This window comes from Oncorhynchus kisutch, linkage group LG23 (assembly GCF_002021735.2).
Source record: "Oncorhynchus kisutch isolate 150728-3 linkage group LG23, Okis_V2, whole genome shotgun sequence".
NCBI classification, from domain to species: Eukaryota; Metazoa; Chordata; class Actinopteri; order Salmoniformes; family Salmonidae; genus Oncorhynchus; species Oncorhynchus kisutch.
In genome coordinates this window covers 3,226,017-3,246,002 of record NC_034196.2, presented here as the reverse complement: position 1 = coordinate 3,246,002, position 19,986 = coordinate 3,226,017, and the positions used below count along the sequence as shown (strand labels likewise).

Sequence of the window (19,986 nt, the reverse complement as noted above, 5' to 3'; positions counted from 1 at the left end):
TCTATTTGGCTGGCTACTTCATGTGTTTGTGGAATACACTGGCTAACACATGACAGATTACTGTCAGGAATGTGTTTTAATGAGACATCTGGCTGCTCTGGAGTAGATATCATTCATCTTCTTACTGTACTGTTGTAATCGCTTTCTGGAAACCACAACTGAAAGATTCTGAGAAACTCCAACTGCCCTTGGCTTCATAGACAAGTGGCCTCAAACATTTCCTTGGAGAATGGATAACTTTTTCTGTTGTAATGTGATTTCACAATTTGGTACATTTAGTCACTCACCATCAGCTTGTGTTGATTTTAATGGGGGATCCAAACTCCATGTTTCAGTCCCTAACTAGAGGACTTGTCAGAGTAGGACGTGGTGACAATGTTTGACTGATTCAAGGTGTGTTAAGTTTAAACTGTTCCCTGAGTTGCTCGGCTGTCCTTATGAACAGGGTTATCCAAACACTCCATTTCAATTCACTCAATTGATGATCAATGTTCGTCATGGAAAAACATGACTTGGGTCTTTTGTCCCGTTCACTGAGTTACTCTGCTTTCAGAGTAGGAGAGGGGGGGAGAAGAGAGTGACCATCGTCCTCTCTCCCCTGCTCCGCCTGAGCTACAACATCGTGCTCACCCTGCTGAATACGTTTGATCTGTCTAAACCTAACCTCTCTCCCGTCTTCCACCTTTCTCCCACCCCAGGGCTCGGCAGACCCTCTGAACAGTGCCTTCCACCTCACCTACAACATGGTTCTCAACTTGCTGCGGGTGGAGGAGATCAACCCGGAGTACATGCTGGAGAAGTCTTTCTACCAGTTTCAGCACTACAGGGCTGTGCCCGGGGTCGTAGAGAGTGAGTACAGAATACAGGCCTACCTACTCCAGTCCTAGTGCTTTACTCCAGTCCTTGTGCTTTATTCAAGAGAATAGATCAGATTGATTCGGTAGACTGTTCCGCTGATTATGGTTTGGTCAAATATAGTGCAAAGCTTTACAAAGACATGTTTTCATGTTGCCTACTTGCTGGTGTATTCTTGATCCTCTTAACTTTAGAGTGTCATGTTGACTCCAGCCAAATGTGCTTTTTAAAACATGTTTCATTACTCTTACCATTTTAAGTCACGTCTCCGCCTGTTCTTCACTTTTCCTGAACGCGTCTGTTTCAAAACACCGACATTGTTTGAATCTTAATATCACAAAAAGAATGTGTTCCAAGCAGTTTAAGAGAACATGTAATTTCTCCCCCTGTCCGTCATTCTCTGGCAGTCAGCTTGAAACTACACCTAAACTATATCCAAACTAATTTCACACATTTATAACAATAGTTGGCCTAAAAACGAGATTAAATTGACAGTCTGATGGGTGAGAATAGTATCAATTGTCAATTTGTATGCAAAGAATCTGATTTAGCAGTTCAAAAAGTCAGACGTGTTGATGTCTGTATAGTATCAGAAATAACAGCTTCTCATTCCAAATTCCCTATCCTTGACAAACCACAAACAAATCTTCGGGCAGAATCACCGCGATCCATCGAACTTGCGACACACAGTAATTTTAGCGAGAGCAGACATTTATTAGAATGTCTGTGTATATCATTCATCGGTGTGAGCTGCTGATATTCCCGTTCTGGCAGAATTACCAGAACGGGAATCCCCGCTCTATTGATGTGCGTTCCCATTCTAGTAATTCTATTTCTGTGTGTACAACTGCCTTTCCTCTGATGTCCACAGAGATGGCGAAGCTGGAAGAGATGTACAACGCCATAGAGATCCCCAACGAGGAGAGTGTGGTGACCTATTATAAGATCCGCCAACAGCTGGCCAAACTGAGCAAGGAGATAGAGGACTTCATCCACAAACCAAAATACTGTCTTCCCTTCCTCCAGCCTGGCAGACTGGTCAAGGTTAGAGACCCAAATACCACTCATACCACCAACTCAAATACTTACTATGTAGCACAGCCCAAAGACAAAATGTACACCGCCGTTCTTTAGCCTTCATGTGCTGTTCAAAAGGGCTTACTCAGATAAAAAATGTTTGTTTTTTCAATGTTGTTTTTCTGAGATAAGGAACAATATGAGCGTTTGTTGTACATACAGACGTGCCTATAATGTTGAACTATTTTCCAGGTCAAAAACGAAGATGCTGACTTTGGGTGGGGTGTGGTTGTTAATTTCTCGAAGAAGTCAAATGTCAAGGTAATTTTGATTATGTTGAATGTTATCAGAAAGGATCTGTGAAAACACAACCTTTTTTTATTTTTTGGTATTAAAACTAAATGCAATGCAGATACACCTTGTGTTATAGCGTGTGTTTTTATAGCATGTGTTTCTATGCATTTGTTGTCCTTCAGGCTACCCCATAATGCTTAGTGTTGCACCCATGTTGAGGGTATGTGATTGTTTCCCTCCAGGCCATAACGGGTGACGCAGACCCTCTATACGTGGTAGAGGTGCTGGTCCACTGCAGTAAGGAGAGTGTGAAGAACACCGCCACAGAGGCTGCCAAACCCGCTGCCCCTGGCGAGAAGGGGGAAATGCAGGTGGGTACATATGATGGGGGGGGGGACGTGGCTCCGGCAGAAATGGGGGTGGTTCCTTTATTGTTTTAGGGAACTTACTCTTAAGTTGGGGGAGAAATCCCACACCTTTCTCGCAGGGGGAGAAAGGTGTGGGATGTTCCCCAATGATTGAGGGGGAGGAACCAGTGCCCTAGTGCACTACTTTTGACCCTATATGGCCTCACACAGAGTCAAAAGACCTGATGGGTTGCTAATTCAGACATAGCCAATGCAATGATACAATAATACCAGTGGATACTATGTACTCCTGGTTTGGTGGTCTGCCGCAGGATGGAATCCAACATTTTGAAGTGGTTCTTTCTAGAATGTGGACCACACACACACAAGTCATTTACGGGAGGGGTTACACTGTAACTGTCCTTGAGCCTGTAGGAAATCAAACATGGCCAAGTCGTTAATGGTGAAACTGCTGCTGTGCTGTGTCCCAGAGCTTCCCTTTAACTTAAAGCAACAACCACGTAATGGATATGGAACACATATTTTATCTCTGTTTTCAGGAGAAATTAGCTTGTGTGCTACAGTGGGGCAAAAAAGTATTTAGTCAGCCACTAATTGTGCAAGTTCTCCCACTTAAAAAGATGAGAGGCCTGTCATTTTTATCATAGGTACACTTCAACTATGACAGACAAAATGAGAAGAAAAAAATCCAGAAAATCACATTGTAGGATTTTTTATGAATTTATTTGCAAATTATGATGGAAAATAAGTATTTGGCAACACGGACTTTCAACTCCCTCCAAAGATTTTCTATGGGGTTGAGATCTGGAGACTGGCTAGGCCACTCCAGGACCTTGAAATGCTTCTTACGAAGCCACTCCTTCGTTGCCCGGGCGGTATGTTTGGGATCATTGTCATGCTGAAAGACCCAGCCATGTTTCATCTTCAATGCCCTTGCTGATGGAAGGAGGTTTTCACTCAATCTCACGATACATGGCCCCATTTATTCTTTCCTTTACACGGATCAGTCGTCCTGGTCCCTTTGCAGAAAACAGCCCCAAAGCATGATGTTTCCACCCCCATGCTTCACAGTAGGTATGGTGTTCTTTGGCTGCAACTCCTCCAAACACGACGAGTTGAGTTTTTACCAAAAAGTTATATTTTGGTTTCATCTGACCATATGACATTCTCCCAATCTTCTTCTGGATCATCCAAATTCTCTCTAGCAAACTTCAGACGGGCCTGGACATGTACTGGCTTAAGCAGGGGGACACATCTGGCACTGCAGGATTTGAGTCCCTGGTGGCGTAGTGTGTTACTGATGGTAGGCTTTGTTACTTTGGTCCCAGCTCTCTGCAGGTCAATCACTAGGTCCCCCCGTGTGGTTCTGGGATTTTTGCTCACCGTTCTTGTGATCATTTTGACCCCACGGGGTGAGATCTTGCGTGGAGCTCCAGATCGAGGGAGATTATCAGTGATCTTGTATGTCTTCCATTTCCTAATAATTGCTCCCACAGTTGATTTCTTCAAACCAAGCTGCTTACCTATTGCAGATTCAGTCTTCCCAGCCTGGTGCAGGTCTACAATTTTGTTTCTGGTGTCCTTTGACAGCTCTTTGGTCTTTGCCATAGTGGAGTTTGGAGTGTGACTGTTTGAGGTTGTGGACAGGTGTCTTTTATACTGATAACAAGTTCAAACAGGTGCCATTACATTAATACAGGTAACGAGTGGAGGACAGAGGAGCCTCTTAAAAAAAAAAGTTACATGTCTCTTATTTTCCACCATAATTTGCAAATAAATTCATTAAAAATCCTACAGTGTGATTTTCTGGATTTGTTCTCCTCATCTGCGGCCTTATGACAACAGTGTACCTATGATGAAAATTACAGGCCTCTCATCTTTAAGTGGGAGAACTTACACAATTGGTGGCTGACTAAATACCTTTTTCCACCTCTGTATGTTCATTTGTTGTCTTATACAGTATGTTCATGCTCACATTGAAACACCATGGTGTGGTCGGGATCGATGGCCCTCGTGTAAAACATTTATTTATTTTCCTTTGGTTTTGTAAACCTCCATATAATATAAACACCATTTAAACTTTGAGACTCCTCTCAGTTTAGGTTCATATCCAGTCACACACACACACACACACACTCTCTGTTTTAGTTTAGGTTCATATCCAGTCACACACACACTCTCTGTTTTAGTTTAGGTTCATATCCAGTCACACACACACTCTGTTTTAGTTTATGTTCATATGAGCACAGACACTTTAAAAAATCTAATCTCTCTTTCTCCCTCTCATATATCCCATATTCCCCTGGCTCTCTCTGTCTACCCTTCTCACTATATCGGCTGTCTTCTACCCAAATACCACCAGACCTGGGTTCAAATACTGTTTGAATCATTTCAAATACTGTATCTGTGCATGATTGAGCTTGCCTGTTGCAATGGAACCAATAGAGAACTCTCAACTACAACACTCGCCCACCTGGCACTCCAGGCAGGCTAAATGGAACGCTTAAAGTATTTGAGACTATATTTGTACCCAAGTTTGCCAAGAACCATGCTTTAAAACTGCTGCGGCTTTTGCTGCCTGTGCACGTTTCCACCATTTTGCACTAGTCCTTTTAGAGTCTGTCTTGTTATTTAGTGCAGTCCTCCTGTCCTAAACTCCTGTGAGCCCCATCTAGATCTGGATGACTTTAGCTGCCTGCCTGTCTCTCGTCTCGTATTATTCTTCCATATCTCAGAGGAGCCCTTAAACTCTAGCTGAAATGCTGTCTGGCACTGCTTTCTGGGCTCGCTCCTGTTAAACGCGTTACGATGAATCCCTCTGTCAAAGCAAAGCCTCTCTTTCTCTCCCCACTCTCTCCCTCATATCTTCCCCTTCACTGTCAAAGTACGGCAAAGTCCCTCTCTCCCCAAGCTCTTCCAGCTCCTCTGTAGCCTGTGCCGTCCGTGTGTGGACTGGAGGCCAGTATCCAGTGGCTTTTCTGGCATTAAAAAGTACAGACTAGGGGATCAAATTTGATTTAAATGGAGAGGTTGACTAGTTGAATCAGGTGTTCTGCAGTTTGTGCCAATATACAGATCCCGTAGACATAGCAGCAGACAGCGTCTTAGTTCTTTATATGCATTTAGAACCCCATTAGTTAGTGTTCAGGATCTCCTGCCTCAGTCAATGATGATAGCTATGATGACAGCTACATTGTTTGATACTAAGTAAATAGATGTGTTTGTGTAGCAACTGTTTGCATCAACTAATATACTTATGATTTTGTATTGCTTCTGATCAGGTGGTTCCTGTGATGCTCCACCTCCTGACCTCAATCAGTTCAGTTCGTCTCTACAGCCCCAAAGACCTGCGGCCTTATGACAACAGACAGAGCATGCTCAAATCCATACAGGTGAGAACCCTGTGGTATCAAACTACTTCTCGGTATCGTGACACTTGGCCTGGTATCACATCATTAGTAAAATGTTGGTATTGTGACAACCCAACTCTGAAAATAGGCACATTTCCTTGCAGTTTTACACCAATAGAAAAAATCTGTGCAAAAGACTGTCACTTTTTTTGGGCCCTCGCCAGTTTGCATTCCTGGAGGGGACAACACCACGAGAAACATTTATCATAAACATTTTGGTTACTACATGAGTCCTAATGTTATTTCATAGTTTTGAAGTCTTCACTATTATTCTACAATGTAGATAATAGTAAAAAATAAAGACAAAGGTGTAGGTGTCCAAATTTTTGACTGGTACTGTAGATAGAATAAATGTATTTGTCAACGGTGATCAAAGGCTTTCTCATGGATCCTTCTCTGGTCCTGTCTCCACCACACAGGAGGTGCAGAAGAGGTTCCCGGACGGCGTTCCCCTTCTGGACCCCATCGATGACATGGGCATTAAGGACCCGGGCCTGAAGAAGGTCATCCAGAAGGTGGAGGCGTTTGAACACAGGATGTACTCCCACCCCATGCACTCTGACCCCAGCCTGGAGGCCGTCTACTCCCTCTGCGAGAGGAAAGCCCTGGTGAGGATGGGTGGGGTGGTGATGGGTGGGGTGGTGGTATTTGGGATGGTTGGTTGGTTCATGTCCTGTAGGGCCACACTGCCACCTGTCTTGCTGGCACCATATAATGTTCTGTCAGTAAGTAATGATTGATAGTTTGTCAGTGGGGCTATGATGAGAATCATGTTTTGTGGATAGGTTGTGGTTCAAGAAACATTGTCTTTGACGAAAAATATTTGAATGATTTTGAACGTAGTTTTTTCAAAGGTTCTGTACTAAATCCTCCAAGTGCCCACACCCCAAGGTCACTTAAGTAGATCTAGCCTAAATCAGAACAATTGTTTTCGGTCTCTTCCTGTCCGCCTGAGCTGGAAACGGCCATTTACTGACAGAAATAGACATAGGGTGTGGTGAAGTACAATATCTGATGGAAATGAGATCGCTCTCATTCATTCATCTAATTTTGGCAGAACATTCAGCACCAACCGACTGTCTCTTTTAATTGGCTAGCTCTAAAATGCCAAGAAGGGAGATATTTATGAAATGAGGAATAAAGTTAATATTTGTGTTGCCAAGTACCTGTGAGAGGATGCGTGTTGAAAGAGCACTATGGAGAAATTGCTCCGCTATTTCCTGTTTGCAAAAATTAAGAATTTTCGTAATTTCAGTTTGTGACAAAACAACCAAGTATAGAATCATCTAAACCGCTGTGAAATATAATTTTCATAACCAGAAATATTGTATTTCCACATGTTTGAAGCTGATGTACAAAACCAAAAGACACAAAAACAAAACTTAAGAATGGGAATCATAGAAATGGCACACCATAGAACAGATCTACTGCTTCTTCGACTTGATTCAATGAGAGTGACAGATTTATAACGCCTTTCTATGAGCATTTGGTTGGGAAGCCCAAAAAGGCACATGTTCCAGCTTTAAAGGAACAATGTATTCAAAACCACCTGTCATTTCCACTGTTATTAAATAACGTGTGACATTTTCTGTTGCTGTGAACAAATGTTTCCTTTTGTCATAATGTTGGTAGCAACATGTGGAAATCTGTTGCAGCTCAAGTCAACTACAAAACCCATGTAATGCTGTCTATGGGCTTGCTGGGTAGCTACATACAAGAATATAAGTACAGTTCAGCATGTGAAGTAGGTAGTTGGCTGTAAAATTGCCTAAACAAACTGCACTATCAATTTAGGAGTCTACAATCTCACCATGTTAAATCTGCAGATTGATGTGCCTCGCAGAGTGAAGTCTGATGTTCACAGAGGCAATGCGAAGGCTCCATGCAATGCACCCTGAACCGAAGGGTTAGACAAATAGGAGAAGTGTGTTGGGCTCATTCCAAAGACAACCTCCCGCGCGTTATGACATCGGCCAGTATTGAAATCTGAAATGTAATGATAGACGTTTTCACGATCCAAAAGTGGTATTCCTATAAACTTCCAGTGTAGTGAGAGCGACTTTATCACAGTGCTACGTAATACCAGACGGATTTCTGCCTGCTTGAACGGCAATTACTCAGATACACATGAAATGTCCCTGGAATCGATCGAACATCGCTCAGAGATGCACACAAACAATATAGCATTCAAAATTGGTGAATCTTTCCTTTTAAGTCCCGAGCTGTACTGTGCTGGGTTGGTTATTTATATTTTCCATTCCCTGCTCCAACAACTGGCCTAGGTCATGACCTCTATCTCTGTGTGTGGGATGTATTACATGTCTGCGCAAGGGAAGGGATAAAGCCCTGTAAACCAGATTACACACAGACACACCATGTTTGATTAGGCATGACGTGAGATTTACACCTGCTCGAAAAAGATCTCCAATCCTCTGCCTGGCCTCTGGGATTGGACCAGAAGGAAAGACTCATACAGACGTGCACTTTCACTAGTAACACAAAGCTGGTTCCATTCTGGGTGGTTTTTCTGGGTTGACTTGGGCTTGAATAAAATTCATAGGCGTAACCTTACACTAGGGACGTGCATGGTTATTCGAATATCCGAACGGACGTTTAGTATTGGAAACTTGTGAGTGTTCATTTTTACACCCCCCCCACCAAAAAATGAAATGCCTGTTTTAAGGCTTTTTCAACATTTTATAATAATATCCGTTTGACTTTGTTACATACTGCAAGGATATACCATGACATTTCAATTGAATTTAACAGCATACCTTTCAATGTAGGTTTTCTGACGTGTGACCCAGAGAAAGACTGGTAGCCGACCGGTGGCCTTCACGTGTGTAGCTTGTTTATGTGTATGGGTCCTGTCTGGCTCGGTTGGTAGAGCATATGGTGCTTGCAACACCATGGCTGTGGGTTCGACTCCCATGGGGGACCAGTATATTGTGGGGGGGGGTATGAAAATGTATGCATTAACTACTGTAAGACTGTTTTCACACACAGGCCTCTTTATAAGTACTGATCTCAGTCCTGTTTAAAGTGAACTCTTGAGGTAAGAAAAGAAGAGTAGTTCTCTTTGTAGACACACTGCCCTTGCCTTTGAATGAGGACTCAACTCTTTGGCCAGTTCACTTCACCTACTTTGTGGTACGAGTCCTCTTTGCATTCACTTTGCCGTGTTTAGGAGGAACCAATATATTTTTCCAACATTCACTTAATGCACTCTGCCATTCCATCAGAATGTGTTGTTGGACAGCTAGTTATGCCCACTTACAGTTGGAAGCTGATAGATTGCATTTAGTTCAAATATTATACATAATTGTCATCAGAAGATAATATTAACATTTAATATGAATGGTAACTGAATAAATAACAGAATAATAACTGCAGATTAATTAATGCTGTACACCCAATGGAAGCTACTGCCCCTAGAATTGATTTTGTACCCTATGTTGTAATTCTCGTCAAATGTTGTCTTCGCACACTATTCAAACCCCACAATTGAATGACCAACTTATGATGCTCTCTTAGCCTATAGATCACATATTGCAAACAAATAATCTGAACCCAAAACTTTCTGTGCATCCTTGACAATCGCTAATCAACATCCATAGCTTTTTTCCCACGAACCTGCTCATCTTCTCATTTATGGCACCAATGGCGTTAAGGCAGTGGAAACAGTGTTGCAGTAGTCCGGTGTGTGGTGCGGGAATAATGACAAGTGAACCTAGGGTGCTTTGTGTTCACATTGTCCTTAAAAAAGGGACCACGGAATTCAGCAGACCCCTCAAACTGAACTCGGACCACCTCTCGGGTGGTCTCAGTTCGCTTCGGGGCACCTTTGAGGGGTCTGAGTTCCTTTTGGAGTGGTCACCTCACAGAAATGGTCTGTAAGGGACGTAGTGTGAACACCCTGAATCTCTTTGAATAGAAGCATCTGCTAAATGACTAATGAAATGTTGGTTAATCAAAGCTGCTCCGGTTAAAAACGTACATTGAAAAAAACATGTAGGCCTATTTCGAATATCCAGATTTTTCAAACACTATCCGTACCTTACGCCCACTTTTACTTTACTAAGTAATATCACTTGGCGCCCACATCTCGTACGTAACCTGTATTCTCCACAATACATGTATATTAAAAATCCTAATACTGGTGTTGTCTAGTTTCCCCGTGTTGTCAGTCACTCCTGCAGCATGATATAATGGTGATAGGTGAGCCTGTAATTGGATAATGGTTTTAAGCAGGGACTGTTGGGCACTGTGTGTGGTGGAGAGGAAAACAGCTGCCTGTAACAGACCGAGACAGTTAACCAACACTACCTCCGCCTCGGCTGTCAGTCTTGGCTATGGCTGAGCTCTGATTGGATTGAATGCCACAGTTTGCAGCTTCAGTCATGCACGACAAATCTTCATCTGACTCTCGAAACATCACAATATGGCCTTATGATATGCATAAAATGGTACATTTTAAATGGATTGTTCAGCCTAATGACAAATGTACATATTTGTTTCCTTGAAAGCGGTCTATGGTCTGGTTGTTAGCACTGAGATCAGTCATATTTTCTGGTTCCTTACTAGGGCGCAATGGGTTTTAGTGTCATGTTATCCTGTGTCTGTATGCCAGATTGGTTCCAATGGGTTTTAGTGTCATGTTATCCTGTGTCTGTATGCCAGATTGGTTCCAATGGGTTTTAGTGTCATGTTATCCTGTGTCTGTATGCCAGATTGGTTCCAATGGGTTTTAGTGTCATGTTATCCTGTGTCTGTATGCCAGATTGGTTCCAATGGGTTTTAGTGTCATGTTATCCTGTGTCTGTATGTCAGATTGGTTCCAATGGGTTTTAGTGCCATGTTATCCTGTGTCTGTATGCCAGATTGGTTCCAATGGGTTTTAGTGCCATGTTATCCTGTGTCTGTATGCCAGATTGGTTCCAATGGGTTTTAGTGTCATGTTATCCTGTGTCTGTATGCCAGATTGGTTCCAATGGGTTTTAGTGTCATGTTATCCTGTGTCTGTATGCCAGATTGGTTCCAATGGGTTTTAGTGCCATGTTATCCTGTGTCTGTATGCCAGATTGGTTCCAATGGGTTTTAGTGCCATGTTATCCTGTGTCTGTATGCCAGATTGGTTCCAATGGGTTTTAGTGCCATGATATCCTGTGTCTGTATGCCAGATTGGTTCCAATGGGTTTTAGTGTCATGTTATCCTGTGTCTGTATGCCAGATTGGTTCCAATGGGTTTTAGTGTCTTAGTGCCATGTTATCCTGTGTCTGTATGCCAGATTGGTTCCAATGGGTTTTAGTGTCATGTTATCCTGTGTCTGTATGCCAGATTGCGGGGGATATCAAAGGGGCCAAGCGGGAGCTGAAGAAGGCTCGAACCGTGCTGCAGATGGACGAGCTCAAGTGCAGGAAGCGCGTCCTGAGGCGTCTCGGGTTTGCGACTTCCTCGGATGTCATCGAAATGAAGGGCCGAGTGGCCTGTGAGATCAGCAGGTAAGGAAAAGCCACCGGGAACACTTCGCCCAAATAGGGCCTTATAAAATAGGTTTTATTTTTGTTGCCTCTTTCGCCATGTTTTTTGTGGGTGTAGTTACACTTTAATTCAAGTGTGCACCAGGTAGGGGCCCATGGTTTCGTTAGCGATGTGATTGCAGAGTTTGCAAAGCAAATGGTCATTTGACTAATGCAAATAATCATATCATTCTGCCAGGTGCATAGGCTACTTTGTAGTTAACATTTAATTGAGGATGTTTTTGGGAAAGCCTTTCCATCTCTACCAGGTGGTTATAGTTAGCCTAATTGCTAACAGTTACGTAGTGTACACACTGGGGCATTCTTGTCGTGTGTCAAAGTTGCAGGAAATCACTGATGCATTTTAGGTGTCTTATAACTTAGAACATTAATTTTTAATATTGTTTAATTAAATAATGTCTGGATTCTGTGGTTTACAAATTACAGCACTTCCTGTACATTTTAGGTGACCTAGAGTATTGGGACAAATTTACTTGTGTAAAGTAGTCAAACGTGTAGTGTTTGGTCCCATATTCATAGCACACAACGACTACATCAAGCTTTTGACTCAACACATTTGTTGGATGCGTTTGCTCTTAGTTTTGGTTGTTTCAGATTATTTTGTGGCCAATATAAATAAATGGTAAATAAAGTATTGTCACTTTGGAGTCACTTTTATTGTAAATAAGAATGTTTTTCTCTGTTAAACCTTTTGCATTGAATTGACTTGCAGGATTGTTGCTGACACTCCGATGTTCAGATGAAGGGATTTAAATAATTCTGCACACCACCTTGGCGTTCAAACGACTATTTATGCCATGTAATGTTATTAAAACAAAAGCAGACAACCTCGTAGTAGAGTTACCTAGTCGGCTTGTTGGTGTGTGTTCTATGCAGGCGTATTCAAAAGCAGACAACCTCGTAGTAGAGTTACCTAGTCGGCTTGTTGGTGTGTTCTATGCAGGCGCGTTCAAATTGCGCGAAGCCATAGAGAGGGAATGTGTTCTGACAAGCAGTTGATGCACAACAATTGTTAATGCAATCGTGGGAAACCGCGTTTGAAAGCAGTTGTGGCCTTTGTTAAAAAGAGGGAAACCGTGTTTGAAAGCAGTTGTGGCCTTTGTTAAAAAGTGGGGATCCCAGTTCTCCCATTGCTTACCATGTCATTTTTTTTGTCCTTCAATTGCACGAGTGGCATCGTTTTACAACTGCACGTTAGAAACAGAGTTTCAAGCATGGTGGAGCAGCTTGTGCAGCAGTAGTGGCGGGTTGTTCGCAAACCATCAGCCATTTTTTGAACGCCGGTAACCGTGGCGTATTTTAAAAAGCCGCTCACCTGGCTGCCTAATTTCAATACTGTTACTATTGCTTTTTGAATTCGGGACATCTATTATCTGGAGATTAAATTATAAAAACATTATCTGGGGCCTCCTGAGTGACACAGTGGACTATGGAAGTGCTAGCTGTGCCACTAGATATCCTGGTTAGAGTCCAGGCTCTGTTGCGACCGGGAGACCTACAATTGACCCAGCGGCGCACAATTAACCCAGCGGTTAGGGGATGGTTTGGCCGGTGGGGATATCCTTGTCAAATCACGCGCCAACGACTCCTGTAGCGGGCCGGGCGCATGTAAACTGACATTTGGGGGGAATAAAGGGATATAAAAAAAGGCCTAAATAATAGTAAAACCAAAATGCATTTAAAAAAAAAATAATACATTTTTTATTTATTTGAAGATGGTCATTTTTCCATGCTGGAACGAGAGTGAGGGAGAGACTCGTTCTGGTCCACGTTCATTTTGCTGGCCATCTAATAATTTGGTCAGGCAAAAATGTATTTCAACTAACATTTCACAATCTGACATCATGGTTAGCAACGTTTTAGGCTTTAAATTAATGGTTTTCGGTCAATTACTGAACAAAGAGCCGTTTGGGAGCCAAATTAACGACTCCTTTAGGTGAATGAAGCCAAATGATTCGGCTCACAGAAGAGACTCGGAATGCCCATCACAACGCAAGAGCTCCAAGGGGACAATGGCATCCTAAAAGTGTCTGACGAGTAACCGAAAGGTTGCAAGTTTGAATCCCCGAGCTGACATGGTTCAAATGTCGTTCTGCCCCTGAACAAGGCAGTTAACCCACTGTTCCTAGGCCTTCATTAAACATAACAATTTGTTCTTGCCTGACTTGCCTAGTTATATATATATATAAACATTTTCCTAGGGAGGACTGGACTTGGCAGTTTAAAATGAAATGGTCATGACTTTCTTACATGAAATTTGACGTTAACTTGGCCCCAGACAATCCATCTGCGATCTGCTTCAGTTTCTCATGGGATTCTTTTTGTTGTTGCTTTAACCCCTGGCTGCTGATGACTGAGATGGTGTTCAGCTGTTCTTAGAACAGTTATCTGTATCGACATGCTATAAAAAAAAACACTGACTGGTCTGAGACCTGTTTTTGATCCAGTGCTGATGAGCTTCTACTGACTGAGATGGTGTTCAACGGCCTGTTCAACGATCTGTCTGCAGAACAGGTTACTGCTCTACTCAGCGTCTTCATCTTCCAGGAGAACGTAAGTCGCACACACACCTTTTCCTGCGCTAAAACATACTTTTGGCCAGATAAGCAGCCATCTTCTTTCCCCACACTCTACAACTTCAAATGCCGTCACGACATTTCTTACACCCTTTCACTAAAAGCACTTTGACCTATTACTTCAAGTCTGATAGTAGTCTAATGTCCCCCCCCATATCTTGAATGTTAAGTGTTTAAATTAATCAAGTCCTCAGGACATCCTCTTGATGCTTCCCCTCAAAACAAGGAATTCCTGTGTCAAATGTTTGAAAATTTTGACTTTGCAAGTCTCGTGCTCTCTTTCGCTCTCTCTCTCGCTCTCTCTCTCGCTCTCTCTCTCGCTCTCTCTCTCGCTCTCTCTCTCTCTCTCTCTCTCTCTCGCTCTCTCTCTCGCTCTCTCTCTCGCTCTCTCTCTCGCTCTCTCTCTCGCTCTCTCTCTCGCTCTCTCTCTCGCTCTCTCTCTCGCTCTCTCTCTCGCTCTCTCTCTCGCTCTCTCTCTCGCTCTCTCTCTCGCTCTCTCTCTCGCTCTCTCTCTCGCTCTCTCTCTCGCTCTCTCTCTCGCTCTCTCTCTCTCGCTCTCTCTCTCTCTCTCGCTCTCTCTCTCGCTCTCTCTCTCGCTCTCTCTCTCGCTCTCTCTCTCGCTCTCTCTTCGCTCTCTCTCTCGCTCTCTCTCTCGCTCTCTCTCTCGCTCTCTCTCTCTCTCGCTCTCTCTCTCGCTCTCTCTCTCGCTCTCTCTCGCTCTCTCTCTCGCTCTCTCTCGCTCTCTCTCTCTCTCTCTCTCTCTCTCTCTCTCTTCTCTCTCTCTTTCGCTCTCTCTTTCGCTCTCTCTTTCGCTCTCTCGCTCTCTCTCTCGCTCTCTCTCTCGCTCCTCTCTCTCGCTCTCTCTCTCGCTCTCTCTTTCGCTCTCTCTCTCGCTCTCTCTCTCGCTCTGTTGTCTGTTAGCAGATCAGCTCTGTGACATTCACATGCAGCTGTCGTCCAGTGTCCTGTCACCCCGCATAAAGGCTTTAGTGTGCTGTATGATGATATTTATGCAGCTGCTCCCTCTTCTCCACCTGCTGCTGCTGGAGAGGCTGATGAGGGCTGAGGCAGGCAGGCAGATCTCATGACAGGCTAAAAACATCAGGGGTTAATGGGGCGCCACCCAGGGCACTGAGCCAGAGCTACAATAGGCTTGGGAGTAGGTCACAGAGAGGGAGCTGGGGGGGGCTGCTGAGGCACTGCCATGGGAGAGTGGGAAATGGGATCAAGATAGTCACACCAATTATTATTTCCCACAAGTAATTAATTACCTTCCTGAGTTTTCAACCATTTTAATTGAAAACAAAAATAGCTTCTTAGCAAACAGCAATTTCTCAAGCAAGAATTTTGCTCAGACTGAGTGGTCTGAGTGGGGAGGGGAAAACTGAAAATGATCTGTTATTGGCAGAGAGATTTCCTATTGGTCTATTAAAGGACAATTCCACCCCAAAACGATGTTTTTATATTTCATTAGTCCACTGTTGATGTAGTCCCAAAATGTTTTGCATGTCAGAAATCTAGTTTTCAAAAATATACTTTTTGGGTGGAGTTTCCCTTTTAACTAATTTAACTTTCTTATTAGTCTTAACTAATTTACCACAGCCCTTACACTAAAAGGACATAATCATAATTTTCACACTATTATTCCAACCTCTTGGTGTGCATATATACAGTACCAGTTAAAAGTTTGGACACACTTACACATTCAAGGGTTTTTCTTCATTTTTCTTATTTTCTACATTGTAGAATAACACATGGAATCATGTAGTAACCAAAAAAGTGTTAAACAAATCAAAGTATATTTTTATATATGATGTTCTTCAAAGTCAAACCAAATTGTATTAGTCACATGTGCCGAATACAGCGGGTGTAGACCTTACAGTGAAATGCTGACTTACGAGCCCCTAACCAACAGGTGTAGACCTTACAGTGAAATGCTGACTTACAAGTCCTTAACCAACAGATGTAGACATTACAGTGAAATGCTGACTTATGAGCCTCTAACCAACAGGTGTAGACCTTACAGTGAAATGCTGACTTATGAGCCTCTAACCAACAGGTGTAGACCTTACAGTGAAATGCTTACTTATGAGCCTCTAACCAACAGGTGTAGACCTTACAGTGAAATGCTGACTTATGAGCCTCTAACCAACAGGTGTAGACATTACAGTGAAATGCTGACTTATGAGCCTCTAACCAACAGGTGTAGACCTTACAGTGAAATGCTGACTTATGAGCCTCTAACCAACAGGTGTAGACCTTACAGTGAAATGCTGACTTATGAGCCTCTAACCAACAGGTGTAGACCTTACAGTGAAATGCTTACTTATGAGCCTCTAACCAACAGGTGTAGACCTTACAGTGAAATGCTTACTTATGAGCCTCTAACCAACAGTGTAGTTAAAAAAATATACAGAATAAGAGGTAAAAGTAACAAGTAATTACAAGGCACCAGTGAGAGAACAATAGCGAGACTATATACAGGGGGGGGTACTGATAGAGTCAATGTGTGGGGGCACAGATTATTTGAGGTGGTATGTATATGTAGGTAGAGTTATTAAAGTGAATATGCATAGATGACAACAGAGTGGCAGTGGTGTAAGGAGGGGCAATGCGAATCGTCAGGGTAGCCATTTGACTAGATGTTCAGGGGTCTTATGGCTTGGAGGTAGAAGCTGTTTCAAAGCCTCTGGGACCTAGACTTGGTGCTCCGTCAGGAAGTCCAGGATCCAGTTGCAGAGGGAGGCATTTAGTCCCAGGGTCCTTAGCTTATCTATGAGCTTTGAGGGTACTAGGGTGTTGAACGCTGAGCTGTAGTCAATTAATATTCTTACATAGGTGTTCCTTTTGTCCAGGTGGGAAAGGGTGGTGTGGAGTGCAATGGAGATTGCATGATCTGTTGGGGCAGTATGCAAATTGGAGTGGGTCTAGGGTTCCTGGAATGGTGTTGATGTGAGGCATGACCAGCCTTTCAAAGTGCTTCATGGCTACAGACGTGAGTGCTACGGGTCGGTAGTCGTTTGGGCAGGTTACCTTAGTTTTCTTGGGCACAGGAATTATGGTGGTCTGCTTAAAACATGTTGGTATTACAGACTCGGAGAGGTTGAAAATGTCAGTGAAGACACTTGCCAGTTAGTCAGCGCATGCTTGCAGTACACGTCCTGGTAATCCGTCTGGCCCTGCGGTCCTGTAAATGTTGATCTGTTTAACTTCTTGCTTCGAGCAATCCCGTATCCGGGAGTGTAATCATATCCTCAAGCTCATTACCATAACGCAACGTTAACTATTCATGAAAATCGCAAATAAAATAAATATATTGGCTCACAAGCTTAGCCTTTTGTTAACAACACTGTCATCTCAGATTTTCAAAATATGCTTTTCAACCATAGCTACACAAGCATTTGTGTAAGAGTATTGATAGCTAGCATAGCATTACACCTAGCATTCAGCAGGCAACATTTTCACAAAAACAAGAAAAGCATTCAAATAAAATAATTTACCTTTGAAGAACTTCGGATGTTTTTAATGAGACTCTCTGTTAGATAGCAAATGTTCAGTTTTTCCAAAAAGATTATTTGTGTAGGAGAAATCGCTCCGTTTTGTTCATCACGTTTGGCTAAGAAAAAAACCAGAAAATTCCATCATTTACAACGCAAACTTTTTTCCAAATGAACTCCATAATATCGACAGAAACATGGCAAACGTTGTTTAGAATCAACCCTCAAGGTGTTTTTCACATATCTATTCGATGATAAGTCACTCGTGGCAGTTGGGTTTCTCCTCTGAAGCAAATGGAAAAATACACGCAGCTGGAGATTACGCAATAATTGCAACGGAGGACACCAAGCGAGCACTTGGTAAATGTAGTCTCTTATGGTCAATCTTCCAATGATATGCCTACAAATACGTCACAATACTGCAGACACCTTGGGGAAACGACAGAAAGTGTAGGCTCATTCCTTGCGCATTCACAGCCATATAAGGAGACATTGGAACACAGCGCCTTCAAAATCTGGGGCATTTCCTGTTTGAAATGTCATCTTGGTTTTGCCTGTAGCATCAGTTCTGTGGCACTCACAGATAATATCTTTGCAGTTTTGGAAACGTCAGAGTGTTTTCTTTCCAAAGCTGTCAATTATATGCATAGTCGAGCATCTTTTCGTGACAAAATATCTTGTTTAAAATGGGAACGTTTTTTTATCCAAAAATTAAAAGAGCGCCCCCTATATCGAAGAAGTTAAAGGTATAACTCGCATCGGCTGCGGAGAGCGTGATCACGGTCTTCTGGAACAGCTGGTGCTCTCATGCATGTTTCTTACTTGCCTCGACGCGAGCATAGAAGTAGTTTAGCTCGTCTGGCAGGCTCGTGTCACTGGGCAGCTCTCGGCTGTGCTTCCCCTTGTAGTTTGCAAGCCCTGCCACATCCGACGAGCTTCAGAGCCGGTGTAGTGCGACTCGATCTTAGTCCTGTATTGACACTTTGCCCGTTTGATGGTTTGTCGGAGGGCATGGCGGGATTTCTTATACGCTTCCGGGTTAGAGTCCCGCCCCTTGAAAGCGGCAGCTCTAGCCTTCAGCTCAGTGAGGATACTGCCTGTAATCCATGGCTTGTAGTTGGGGTATGTACGTACGATCGCTGTGGGGATGTACTCCTCAATGCCATCGGAGGAATCCCGGCACATATTCCAGTCTGTGCTAGCAAAACAGTCCTGTAGCTTAGCATCTGCTTCATCCGACCACTTTATTGATCTAGTCACGGGTGCTTCCTGCTTTAATCTTTGCTTGTCAGCAGGAATCAGGAGGATGGAATTATGGGCAGATTTGCCAAATGGAGGGCGAGGGAGAGCTTTGTATGCATCTGTGTGTGTGGAGGATTGATGGTCCAGAGTTATTTTCCCTCTGGTTGCACATTTAACATGCTGATAGAAATTCTCTAAAACTGATTTAAGTTTCCCTGCATTCAAGTCCCCGGCTACTAGGAGCGCCGCCTCTGGGTGAGCGTTTTATTGTTTGCTTATGGTGTAATACAGCTCATTCAATGCTGTCTTGGTGCCAGCCTCTGATTGTGGTGGTATGTAAACAGCTACAAAGAATACAGAAAACTCTCTCGGTAGGTAGTGTTGTCTACAGCTTATCATGAGATACTTTACCTTAGGCGAGCTACAGCTTGAGACTTCCTTAGATATCGTGCACCAGCTGTTTAGATATTGTGCACCAGCTGTTGCAAAGAAGCCACCCTTTGCCTTGATGACAGCTTCCAGCTTCATGAGGAATGCTTTTCCAACTATCTTGAAGGAGTTTCCACATCTGCTGAGCACTTGTTGTCTGCTTTTCCTTCACCTTGCAGTCCAACAACTTGGGTTGAAGTCAGGTGATTGTGGAGGCCAAGTCATCTGATGCAGCACTCATCACTCGCTTTCTTGGTTAAATAGCCCTTACACAGTCTGGAGGTGTGTTTTGGGTCATTGTCCTGTTGGAAAAACAAATGATAGTCCCACTAAGAGCAAACCAGATGGGATGGTGTATCGCTGCAAAATGCTGTTGTAGCCATCCTGGTTAAGTGTGCCTTGAATTCTAAATAAATCACTGACAAGTGTCACCAGCAAAGCACCATCACACCACCTCCTCCATGCTTCACGGTGTGAACCACACATGCAGAGATCATCCGTTCACCTACTTTGTGTCTCACAAAGACATGGTGGTTGGAACCAGAATTCTCAAATTTGGACTTCCACCGCTCTAATGGCCCAATCAAGTCTCTTCTTATTGGTGTCCTTTAGTAGTAGTTTATTTGCTGCAATTTGACCATTAAGGCCTGATTCACACAGTATCCTCTGAATAGTTGATGTTTGTTTACTTGAACTCTGAATAATTTATTTGGGCTGCAATTTCTGAGGTGCAGTTAACTCTGCAGAAGAGTTAACC

At 43.2% G+C, this 19,986-nt stretch overlaps 1 protein-coding gene across 1 annotated transcript in view; it reads left to right on the top strand.

The window, feature by feature from the left end:
• The window catches only part of LOC109868275 (exosome RNA helicase MTR4), a 54,395-nt gene that overhangs the window by 28,027 nt on the left and 6,382 nt on the right, over positions 1 to 19,986 (top strand). The window contains exons 15-22 of the mRNA XM_031803371.1: positions 699 to 849; positions 1,727 to 1,899; positions 2,125 to 2,193; positions 2,409 to 2,537; positions 5,816 to 5,926; positions 6,364 to 6,552; positions 11,283 to 11,446; positions 13,933 to 14,038. Coding sequence (XP_031659231.1) covers positions 699 to 849; positions 1,727 to 1,899; positions 2,125 to 2,193; positions 2,409 to 2,537; positions 5,816 to 5,926; positions 6,364 to 6,552; positions 11,283 to 11,446; positions 13,933 to 14,038 — 1,092 coding nt within the window. The remainder of the gene's footprint in view (positions 1 to 698; positions 850 to 1,726; positions 1,900 to 2,124; positions 2,194 to 2,408; positions 2,538 to 5,815; positions 5,927 to 6,363; positions 6,553 to 11,282; positions 11,447 to 13,932; positions 14,039 to 19,986) is intronic.